This window comes from Hydra vulgaris, chromosome 15 (genome assembly GCF_038396675.1).
Source record: "Hydra vulgaris chromosome 15, alternate assembly HydraT2T_AEP".
Classification (NCBI taxonomy): Eukaryota; Metazoa; Cnidaria; class Hydrozoa; order Anthoathecata; family Hydridae; genus Hydra; species Hydra vulgaris.
Genome location: NC_088934.1, coordinates 16,986,247 through 16,999,531, shown reverse-complemented (window position 1 = coordinate 16,999,531; position 13,285 = coordinate 16,986,247). Strand labels below are relative to the sequence as shown.

The following is a 13,285-nucleotide window of genomic DNA, read 5'->3' as shown; positions in this document are numbered from 1 at the left end:
TTTAGTTACACAAGTAAGTTAATTTTTATCAAAAAGTAAATTAGATAAGTATTTTTAAACATTTAATGTAAATTTACATTTTCGTATAAAAGAACTATTTTTTTGAAACGACTTTTACTTTATAATTTAAGTTTTTTTACTTTCAAAAGTAAGTTATGTAAAAGAAGATTATTTCAAAAAGTAATTTACTTTTACATGTAAAAGTAAGTCACAAGAAAAAGCAGTTTCATTTATATTTAAAAGTTAATTACTTTTAAAATTACATTACATAATATAAAAGTTTCTTAACCTGTAATTTACTTATTAAAGTAACTAATTAAAAAAATTATATTAAAAATAACTTGCATATGAAAGTAAATTACATAAAAGTAATTTGCTACCAAATGTAAATTAAATATACAAATAAAATAATATTTTTTAAGTAAGAATTTTTTTATATTAAAAGTAATAACAAATCTTTATTAAAAAAAAATTATATAAAATAAAATTTAAATTACATAAGCCTACATTTTATATAATTTGTAAAGTAAATTAAAAGTATTTTATATAAAGAAAGTAAGTAAATTTACTTATATTTTACAATAACTTATATTTTACAATAATAATGACAGGATCTTGTACAAAAGTAATGCAAATAAGTAAAACTTTAAATTACTAACATTTAGTTTACTGCAACATTAGATTTGTACAGTTTAAGATATTTCTTGCCTGTAAAGTTTGAAAATATCAATATTATGTTTCTGCCCATGATTAAAACTTTTTCCGGACCATAATAGTTTTAGCTATATATAATAACTACTCTCTGAATCAAACTGTCTCAAAAATATTTTCTCTCTGGCCAACCATTCGAAATGTCTGAAATTTAGACTAAGCTGAAACAAGGCAGTTAGCAGAAGGCACATATACCCATGGCAGACTCAAAAAGGGTAGCTTATTTGAAAGAAAAATAATTGGCCTAATTGTTAGTTCTTATTTACAAGTTTTTTGCGTATATGTACTTATTATTTAAAAACTAAGGAGAGAAAGTTTAAACCTGTCCTGAATTATGGGGGCTATATCACAATGCCCCGAAGATTAAGGAGCCTCGAATTTTTTAGAGTGATGCTTTATTTTTTTAAAGACCTGCTAAAGAATATCTTTTGACTCTAAAAGTCTTGGTTTAAGATTAAGGAGACTCGAATTTTTTAGGGGAACATTTTATTTTTGTAAAGATTTTTTGCCACTTTGATACAAAAAAAGTCCACCTGCTCAAGAATATACTTTGACTCTAAAAGTCTTGGTTTAAGATTAAGAAGCCTTGAATTTTTTAGGGGATTGTTTTATTTTTGTAAAGATTTTTTGCCAATTCAAGGTTAAGTACGGTACTTTTATATGGGAACTTTTCATGTAAATATCTTTATCTGCATAGTATCAGTGGCCTAGCTACCGCAAGGCCAGTATAAGCAAAACTTACGGTCCCACAAGCAACTAAACCTAGAGCAGCAAGATTTAGGAGCCCAAAGATATACTTAAAATGTTTTTTTTTTAAGAAAAGTTATTGTTCCAGAGAAACAGAAATTGGGCGCCTTGGCCACGTATGTCTACTGATAAAAAATATTTTGCTATGCCACTGTGAAATATACGTATAACCAGAGCTGTAGCGAAGCAACGATTTATATGTAGATAACGTGGAAAAAAAATACCCAAAAACATTTAACACATCTACCCCAAATATGAGGGTAACAAATTAGTAACTTTTATTTTTTATTTTCTTAAAATGTGGGGAATTTGAAAACCTGTCGACTTAAATTTAGTGTAGACAGGTTTTAAAACTTGTCGACACTAAATTTAAGTTGCCAGGTTTTAAAACTCAAAATTCAAAGGTTATGATTATATAAAGTTTACACCAAGGTGGTGTTTCAACATTTTCCAAAACATTCTAATATGATATAAATAAGAACATACTTAAGTTTGGAACTTAAGTATGTTTAATTTACCAAAAGTATATTTATAAACCAAAATCATTGGTTTTTCATAATTATATTAATAATACGCTGGGTGAATAAAAAAAAACAATTGCTTTTACTCAGTAATTGGTCAGTTTTACGTGAATAAAAACTTCAGCAGCTTAGCACAAATTTTCATTCATGTAAAGTTGAGCAATTTACTCAGTAATTGCTCAGCTTTACATGAATAAAAACTTATGCAAAACTGCTGAAATTTTTATTCATGTAAAGCTGACCAGTTACTGAGTAAAAAGCAATTGCTTTTTTCACCCAGCCTATTACATCTCGAAGTTTACTCAAGTAGACATCATTATATTATTGGTTACCATAAAGTCTTTATATGAGTTTAATATTAAATTTTGTATTTTGTTTAATTTAAACTTACATGGATAATATTTATTTGTTAAAAAAATAAAATTATTAAAAACTTTTGTTAATTATGCAATATTTCTTCTGTTTCAGTAAAAAGTTAATGACCCCAACTTTAAAGAATAACAAAATATTAAAAAAAAAAAATAAGGGTGCGACCCCCCTAGCCTAGAAAACAAATTTAACATGCATGTTCATTGGGACTACACAAATGCTGTCAAGATAAAGTAAAATCAAAGTAAAGCCTATAGGATTAAGTAAAAAAAAAAAAAAAAAAAAAAAAAGATTCAAAAAAGTGGAGTTCTCCAGTTAGCTCTGAAAACAATTTTAAGATGTACTTTTAATAAATTTTCACAAGTGCTGGAAGTTTTGGAGCTCTATCTAGTCTGAAAGGTATTGAAAAATCAATACCTTTCAGACTAGATACCAACGCAACAAAGAGGAGGTTATTAGGGCACCCACAACCTATAGTAGAAGATTGAGCAGCTTTCTTTACCATCTTTTTTTAAATGGATTATATATGATAAAACGCAATAAAAGATTATATCTGATAAACGCTCCTTTAATCATATAAACTATATCAGATAGTTTAAATGACTTATAATTTTTTGAAAACTGTTTCAGCAGTTGATATCCAAAAATGTTATATTGGGTCATAATACCATAATAAAATACTTGATTGAAAAGGCAAATACAAAGAAAAAAACTGGATAAAAAATGCGCTCTAACGAACAGTGACTTAGTCAAGGTTTACAAATGCATGTATTACCCATAGCTTAGAAATTATGCCCCCTTTCCCCCTCCCCGCCAAAGTTCCATTATGGCCACTAACCTATTTCTGCTCAACAAAAAATAGAATTAAAAAATCAATGATAATTAGCAGCCCCTATTAGCACTCATGCGTCAGGGAGCCCGTCTCTATACTACTGGTATACCCCATGTTGACTATATTTGCCTCTAATTATAATAGAACTACCCTTTATGATATACATGAAAAAAAGTCCTCTCTCGATGCCGCACCACAAACACTGCCCACATACATCAGAGTATTACCTGAAGTATTACCTAGAAGTGCCCTCAAACAGACAATGCATTTGAATACACTACCTATCTCAATATTTATGTTAAATCAACATGAAATGACTGTTCTTTGAGAAAGTAAATAATATAACTTACATTTTACTTACTTACAAAGTAAAGTATAAAATTTCAAAGAAAAAAATTACTTTTATTTATAATTGTAAATAACAATTTTTTTTAAATTACTTTTATGTAAGTTGTTTTTGCTAATTAGTTACTTTTACACATAAAAGTAAAAATGCAAATAACTTTTACTTGTAAAAGTAAATTACTTTTTCAAGTAACAGTTACTCATTTAAAAAACGTAAGTTACTAAGTTTTACACGTTATATAATTTATGTAAAGAAAAAAAGAATTACTTTTAAATGTAAATAAATTATATATTTTTATATGAGTTATGTAAAGCAATTTACGCTAAGTAATTTGCGTTTTTACATCAAATAAAGTAAAAGTGCTATCTCTATTCTGTACAGATTTGTATTTTTTTTGGCATCAACATTTTCCCAGTTTTCTCAGAACATTTTAAACAACAGAATGTCCGGGCTTCTAGTTACTTGACTGATTTTTGCTTCAAATTTTTACTTTTTAATACTAGTTAATAGACGTGATGAAGGCAAGCAAAAATAAGTATTTCTCTATCCAGTTTTTATTCGAGAAGCACACATGCACCATTATTAGGGCCTGTATTTGAAGCAGTATCACAACAGAGAATCTTTACTCTGTCCTCAAGAATTCAGTTGATAATGACATTTCAAACTGCCTCTGCCTGTTTGCTTACTGATGAGCTGTCTGATTTTAGCACAGTGATAAGTTTTTTATTATCATCATATGAAATAACTATTGAAAGAGGGTTCTTCTTTTGATTTTTGTGAATCTAGAGCTGGCAATAATTTGCTGTATCAGTGGACAGTTACCCTATCCAAAATATTGTTTTAAAAATTAACTTTTATAGCTTCAGCATGGTCTTTCAGAGTTTTTTGGTGGTGGTTCATAAGATGATGCCAATGGAGCTAACAATGCAAAATGTCATTTTTCCTTAAAAATAATTTCTAAGGTGAGCTTTATCTTCTTTTTTGTAAGTTTTTTGCCCAAGCCAGCTAAGTGAACAGATCAACATTGTTCATTTTGGTGCTCCAAAAAGATCCTATCTTCATTTATTTTAATTAGCTGAAGCGCATCGGCATGAGTAATGTCAAACAATTTTTTGCAAATCTCTCCAAAATTGATATAATGAAACTAGTTTCTTAACACAGATAGTTAGGTAATGATTTAGTCAATACACATGCCTTTTCCCAGTAAATAATACACTCCTAAATAGTAAGACTTGCAATTTCATAGACACTTAAATTCACTTTACAAATACTATAATATACTAGACTATTATATTATAATATAATACTCCGAGTACTTGACAATTAGAGGGAAGCTTTGAACCGGTGACTTGATATTTTATGTCTCCTAATAAAAATATCTCATTTTTAAAACTTCAAAACTCCACTGACATGTTGACTACTCTAAATTGTAATGCATTTACTAATAAAATAAATAAGTAATAACAAGCAAGCAATGCAAGATTTCCGTCACGCCAAACCCTGCAAGCACATACATGTTAAAGTACACAAAACTTTATTTTTAAATGTTTTGAGACCATTCAAATTAAATAAGAGGGTATCCATTAAAAAATATAACATTACTAATTTTTTTGGGACACCCTCGTATGTAGGTATGTATGTATGTATGTATGTATGTATGTATGTATGTATGTATGTATGTATGTATGTATGCATGCATGTATGTATGTATGCAAATCGGTTTTGCAAATAAGTCTTTAGATTACAAGCTACTAACATAAAAAAATGTTATAAAATATCTATTTCTTATGTAGCACAAGAAAAGAAATACAAACATAAAATATTAAGATTTTTAAGTAGGTTTTGAACACGCTGTGAAAAAGGTTATATTACAAGATCAATAAATGAGTATGAGTGTAAAAAGTGCCCTCTTACTACTTTAGAAAATTTAAACCAAACTCAATGTAACAATTTGACTGAAGTCAGATTAAAAATTTACAGTACAACAGGAATAATTATTGTTGGTTCATTATTAGGTGTATTTTTTACAACAATTGTGTTTATTTTCTATTTATTTAATTGGAATAAACCAATTGTTAAAGGTGCTAACAGAGAAATGTCTTTTATCCAGTTGTTTTCTCTTAAATTTTTGTTTTTGTTTTCATTTTTATTTTTCGAAAAACCAACTCCAATGTTGTGCATGTTAAGATCGTCATTATTTGGTTTTTTATTTACTACAATTCTCGCTTTTGTTGTTGTGAAAACATACAGATTGGTTCGGGTATTTAATGGACGGTTTACAAAAGTTTCCAAGTACTTAGAAAATAAATTTCAAGTGTTTTTTTCTTTTTTACTTGTATTCATACAAACTTCAACTGTTGCTATTTGGCTTATCTATCACCCTACTAATATACAAACTATACCTGATTCTAATCGCAACAATTATCTTGTCTGTGATAATGAAAAACCGTTATTTTGGATTTCATTAACATACTTTTGTATATTAGCTATTGTAAGTAGGTACATGGCTTTCCGAGCGCAGAAACTTAATGTTTTTAAGTATTCATTTTTAATTTAACCTCTTATCCTTCCCTTACCCACAATAAAACTGATTGTTTTGTATCAGAGCTATTTATTCATAGAATTTTGCATTAGAGTTTTTGTTCTTCTATGTTGTTGCTTTTAGCACAACATAGAAGTCTTGCTAGAAATTAAACCATTCAAAACAAAATATCTTTATTTTTAAGTAAGACAACAATCCTAAGCACATTAAAACAGTGTAAAAATTATAATTTATCAAATGAATGTGCAAAACAATAACATACATGAATTAAGCCCCTTACTCACTGTATAGTAATCCAACCCAGTTTTTATTGGATAAACTAGACAAAAAAATGGCCAACCAATCAAAAACAATTCTGGGAACATTTGCAGCAATGCTGGAATAAAATTTTACTACTAGGGATGTGTGGGAATTCTATTCCGGCCAGGATTTGTTAATTTTAGTTCAGGCTGAAATGCTGGAATTTATTTTTTACCTTTATTTTGTAAAACATGTGACAAAAACTGCATACATTTTTTTAAAGTTTTTTTTCAATATTATATCCAACAAGGCTGAAAGCAACCACTATTAGAGTGGGAAGTTACTAGAAGAGAAAAGATGAAGTTTATAGAGCAAGATTTATATTATAACAATTGACAGACAACTTAAAAGATTGTTAGAGGAAAAAAACAAGATAATTAAGCGTTTTTGGAGCACTTAGGAACAGTCACAGTAAAAGGATGAGACTAAATTGAATGACAAGTAACACAAGAACGAATTTTGGTAGATAGCAAATGAGACGCAAGCTCTTTAGAGCACTTCTCATTAAAGTATTTGTAGAAAAGAGAAAGAAAAGCAACATTACAATGATATGATAATGGTGGAAGGTTGGCTGCAAAAGTAGGTCCAATTAAGTTTACAATGCGTTTTTGCACCTTGTCTAAAAGAGAAATGGCATCATTGGAAGATCTGCCCCAGATATGGAAGCAGTATTCCATACAAAGACAGATTTGAAATTTATAGAGATAAATAATAGAATCCGAAGTAAGAAAGTGTCGAGCATGATAAAGAGATGCAACCTTAGCAAATACTAATTTTGCAATGGATTTGATATATGGTTTCAAATTAGCTATCGGTTACTACTGTTAGCAAATCAGCTGTAGAACAAGAAGATCGAAATCCATATTGATGATCAGAAAGTACATTATTAGATTTAAGATTAGAAGTTAAGTATTTGTTCATTAAAGACTCAAAAACCTTGCTTATGATAGGAAAAAAACTAACGGGACGGTAGTTAGATGAGTCAGATAGTCTCCAGAATTTTGAAAAATAGGGATAACAGACGCCGCTTTCCAGCAGGCTGGAAAAGAAGACTCTGATAGGCACTTGTTAAATAGTTTTAAAAGTATAGACTGCAGCATGATACGGTTTAAATTAAATAATAAAATAATTGTCTTATTGAGTAATGAAGAACTACAAGTAAACTTAGATAAAAAATAAAAACTTCTACACGAGCACAATGTAATTTTATTTTGAAGTTTAGAAATATTGTGGTAGAAAAAGAGTTTCTCTCCAGTTTTGGGCAGCAAACTAGCTCTTTTATCATCAAGAATGTTGCCTGCCTCTGAAAACATTCTTATTTTAAATGCTACTTAAATTTTAATTAGTTAAAAAATATAGGATGCCTATTACAGTAAATATTGTTATAGGTTATAAAACTATATATTATATAGCCACGATTCTGAGGTGCAGGTTTTCACTTAAATCTTAAAGGTAAAAAATAATATAAATTCTTGCTGGAATAATCAATAAAAATTCAGATTGAATTTTATTGATAATTCTGGCAAATCTGGTTCTGGCTGAAATTTTAAAATTTCATTCCAGTACACCCATAATTACCACTTTCATTCAAGAAATAGGTAAAAAAAAAATAATAAAAGCCAAAAATTTATGCGGCTAAAAGATGGGACTGGGGGATTACTTAAAAAAATTAAAAATTAGGAAAAATAATGTTCAATTTCCTTAGATGATACTTTTTATTACATTTTCTTTTATTATTAAAAAGTATTTAGTATTAAAAAATTAAAGTAGTAATATTAATCAGTTTTACTTGTATTGAAAGGTGATACAAAACATTTGACTGACAGTGAGTACAGAAAACATTTGACATATCAATATATCAAATATCAATGGTGAGTTAAGTCATATTTAAAAATGTTAAGCATTTTCGTTACACAATGAAATCTTATAACAAGGCCTATATTTACAAATATATCTATACATTTTCATAATATACATATGCATATATATACAGAGTGTACAATTAATTTCTGAGCTCCCCCCCCAACCTCCTCTAGTGTTCATTTGTAAATGACTGAAACTCAGTTGTTAGTTAATATTTTTTATTCATTTTTTCACAAAATCTTTAGAACAATGTTATTGATCAGTAGTGAGTTATTCCACCATTTTTATCAACATTATTCTGAAATTCTGGCGCAAAAACTTTTAATAAGTGAATAGCATTCTTCCTGGGTGATGGAAGCCCATTCTTTTTGAACTCTTGTGATGAATTGTAGGCGGTTTTGGGGTGTGAGATTTTTCAAAACACTTTTCTAAAGTCTTGTCCATACATGCTCAAGGCAATTAAGGTCTGGTGAATTCCCTGGTCAATCAGTTTAGATATTGTTGAACTCCCTATTGATAACATGCAATATAATCCATCTTCCAATCAAACTGCATACTTTATCAATCATGGCAGCTATGTAAACAGATCTTTTTCCTTTAATAATCACCATTCACTGTTGTATACACTTGTTGTAATACATAATACATCTACTTGTTGTAATACAAAATATGGGGAATCAGAAATTAATTGTATACCCTGTATAAATCATATCAAATTAAACCTTTTGTCTTCTCATATATGCTTGAGATTCTTTAAGTACACAAACGATCAACTCAAAAAACAGATTATCATTTGGTAGCTTTCCTTCATTTACCTACATAAAAGAAATAATCACAATAGTATATTCATTTTGTAAGATTCATTAGCTTGAAAAATTTCAAAACTTAAAGCTTTCATGAAGCAGAATTACTTGCATATTAATTGCATACTCAATAAACATAACTTAACAGGAAAAAAAAACAAAAAACAAACCTATATCTAACTTTTTACATTATTTTTTTCCTTTTATTGTTATTTTACAATATTTAATAAAATGATTTTTTGCTCTAGCAACTTTTATTAAACAGTTTTAAAATTTTCAATAAAAACATGTTTTGTAAACTTTTGCAACAAATCTAAATGTTTTTAAATCAAGTGCATTAACAATAAATTTAATGTTTTTGAATTAACAATAAATTTAATGTTTTTGAATTAACAATAAATTTAATGTTTTAGAATTAACAATAAATTTAATGCAACTATGAATAATGAAAACTGTATTACTAGATAATAAAAAATGAAACTGTATTATTTGGCATATATGTTTAACCCCTTAAGGACCGATATTTTTTCAAATAAATGCACCAAAAAATCAATTTTTTTTTATGCTTAGAACTTAGATACTGACATATTAAGAATAAAAAAAAGTCTGTTATAAATCTAAATATTATTAATTTGATTGATTCTTAGTTCATTTAATATAATAATATTGATATAAGATTATTTTCACGAATTATTTTGGGCTAATACATAATGAAACAAAAAATAAGTGACCACCCGAGTTATCTCGGGTTCGGTCTTTTTGGACCATATAGCATGACCCGAGATATCTCAGGCCTGGTCCTTAAGGGGTTAAAAAATTTAAAATTATGCAACAAATTACATTTTAATACAGACTTCTTATCTCCAAAAGGAAACTTCTTATATCCAGATATAGTTTTCTTAGTTTTATTTCTTATATTATTATTTTTTGAATCAACTGATAAAAACCAATAAAACTTAAAATCCTCAATGAAGTTTAAAATATTTAAATAACTTTAAAATACAAATTAAGAATAAACATTGAATATAATAAATTAACATGTTAAATGAATATAAATATAACAGTTAACAATGTTAAAATTTAACAATGATAAAAATTCAAGTATATAAATGTGGTTATATAATACAACAACGAGATTTGCAAAAATGGATAAAAATTTATATCATAATAATTTTCTCACAAATCTTGAGATTATTTGTCTTGCATATGCTTCTTCAGTCTCCGAATCCAACTGACCAAAATCCCAAACAAGTGGAACCATGCTAGTTGGTAAAGGATGTACACGATAAACCAACTGTCTCAATGGGATATCACCTAAATATTAAAGCAATATTTTATATGATATAGTGAGTTTTACACTGCACTAACTTACATTTAAAGACTGTCTAGAATGATAAAACCCACAGGTTTTTTGAAATATTTTGCAAATCACTAAACTAATTTTGTCTCCAAACACAGCAACACCTTTAAAAAACATTGCCTTTGGGGAAGTTTTGAAAAATGTCCCGATATAACACCCTAAATTTGGTGAAATTTGATCTTAATTTTGCAATACTTACGCAGCTCATTTTTTGCAAATATTTAATATTTGCAAAAGAATTTTAAATTGGAAAAGGTTGTGGTAAGTTTGGTTTCATACTTTTTGGGACAAACTTCATGCTATGTTATTGATGCTGTTTTATTATGCTTTTGGATAATTATAAAACCAGGCCAGAAAACATGCAAATCATCATTTTGAGTAATGAATAAAATTTTTATATTTTACATAAACTTTGAAGTTCATGTGTCTATTTGTGAAAAATAGTCGGGCTTTGAAACCACAAAACAGATGGCTTGCCATCAAATTTTTATGTTTTAAATGAAAATCATAATTTTTTCAATATTGTATAAAATTGCTGACTTTTTCACTTCTTAAATTGACTTAAAATTGCCATTTTTTTTTTAAATATCCTGAACAGAGTACTTATAACTTGTATCAAAGCCAATAATTGCTTTTTGATCACATTTTAAAATTGGCAAACCTCTTTTTTACCTCAAACCTCTTTCTCAGTTTTTCTTTTAACTTTCTTTCTGATTCATGATCTACTCACCATTATTTGATCTTAAAAATGACAATTTTCCTTTAAACTTTTTTGCTAACAAACTATTTGAAAAATATTTAGGCCACTTTTCCTGAATGAACTTTCTTGCTTCTACTTGCTAATGTATTTTTTGCTTGTTTGTAATCAACCTTTTTAAAGTACCCCTTTATTATTTGAAAGGGAAATATTTTTGTTTAAAATAAAATACTATTATAATTGATTAAATGGTGATCGAAATATTTAAACACCCCATGGTTCATTATCACTCTTAAATTTAGCAGTTTTAAAACAAAATTATAAGTTAAAAATCTAAAGCGAGGAGATTATATTAATAAAGTAAATAGTAAGTATAATCTATTTAATTTTAACTTGTTAACTAACTTGTTATATATATATATATATATATATATATATATATATATATATATATATATATATATATATATATATATATATATATATATATATATAACAATTATTATTATTAAATTTACTACTATTTTCTTTTTGATACAAAAGCAACAACTTATGTTTTTCAATACATTTTAATAACAACTTACCCAAAACCTTAACTTGAAATAAATATGTATATATATCAGGGCTTGAATTAGGCTTATCACGATCGCGAATCGTGATACGCTTTTTCACACTTTCAGAATTAGTTTTTTCTTAAAAAAAATATTTTCGCAATTTGTTTTTTATGGTTAATTTTTTTTCTTTTCTAATTAAGCATTTTTTTTGGCCATTCTTAAAATTAAAGTTTTTGTTTGAGTTTTTATTAGGGGTCATAAGGTACGTCATACTAAATTTATACTTTGAATAGAAGTATGACCTTTGCTCTCATGCGTGAAAATTCTATTCAAACTAAAGCGCTTTTGAATTTAAATTAAACCTCTGTGTGGAAGCCAATATTATTTTAAAGTTTAATTTAGTTTGATATACTGATTGGATAAAGTACATAAACTTACCTTCAAACTAAATCAAAACAACCAGGAAAGTTACTACAGTAACTTAACTGTCAAATTTACTCTAAGACTCGCAAAAATTAGCCATTTATATGTTTCTATTTATATGTTGTTATAACACCTTATATGTTGTAACACATAATACAAGCTTTAACTAAAAATTATTTTAACAAGAAATCTCGAATAGAATATAAAAAACGCATTACAGTATAACTGCACCTTAAACTTTAAATTATAACTTAATCAGTAAAATATAACAGTAACTTATGCTACTTTAAACTCCGTTAATTTGAAACAAGAAAATTAAAAGATAATATTTAAATATGAGAGACAGTTATTAAAAATAACAATTCTACTATAGTGATTTATATTCACTTTTATTGCTTATCTTAATGCATATGACTTTTTCAGAAAAACAAGAAAAAAACAAAGAATAATTAATGAAAAGATTGCTGCCTCATGCCATTTTCAGTCGATGTATGTACTAAAACCCCTGGCAGCAGGCTATTTTAGTATGACGTAAGACTCACCTAAATCAGCAGTATAAGATATATACATATATATAAACTTGAAATATGATTTTTAAAAATATAAAGTAAAAGATAGTCAATTCAGGAAACAAAAGTAAATTTATTTTTCTCAAAATATTTATTATTAAAAAAATTTTTAAATTCCAAAAATTACACTAATAATAATACAAAGTATTTTTATATTTATATAACTAATTAAACTTTAAGCACTAGAGGCCTTTCAAAAAATCATCCATATATATATATGTGTATATATATATATATATATATATATATATATATATATATATAAAGGTTATTTAGTTATTATCTTGAAATATATATATTTTTTAAAGAATAAAATTCAAACAACAGTTGAACATGTTGGCTCTATTTTCACATTAAATTAATTTGGATTATGCAAATAAATTCATAGGTAAAACAACATTTTAAAGTGATACTTTTTTAATCATGCGACAAGGAGAAAAACCGTAACTTTCAGAAGCATAAAAATGACATAAACAATTCAATTTTGGTACTAAGATATACTTAAAATAAACTTTAATGTGTCTACATCAATATTTATGTGCTAAAACTTGACAAAAAAGAGAATGAAATTTAACTTCTTTTCATTTTCCAAAGTGGAATTGCACATATAAATAAATAAATATATATGTATGTATGTATTCAGCTGTC

General features: G+C 27.0%; 1 protein-coding gene across 3 annotated transcripts in view; it reads right to left on the bottom strand.

Annotated features, from left to right (window-relative positions):
* The window catches only part of LOC136092367 (E3 ubiquitin-protein ligase rnf213-alpha-like), a 237,700-nt gene that overhangs the window by 76,881 nt on the left and 147,534 nt on the right, over positions 1 to 13,285 (bottom strand). For all 3 annotated transcript variants that reach the window (XM_065820440.1, XM_065820441.1, XM_065820442.1), the window contains 2 exons: positions 10,215 to 10,348; positions 8,954 to 9,046 (listed from right to left, as the gene is read on the bottom strand). In XM_065820440.1, coding sequence (XP_065676512.1) covers positions 8,954 to 9,046; positions 10,215 to 10,348 — 227 coding nt within the window. The remainder of the gene's footprint in view (positions 1 to 8,953; positions 9,047 to 10,214; positions 10,349 to 13,285) is intronic.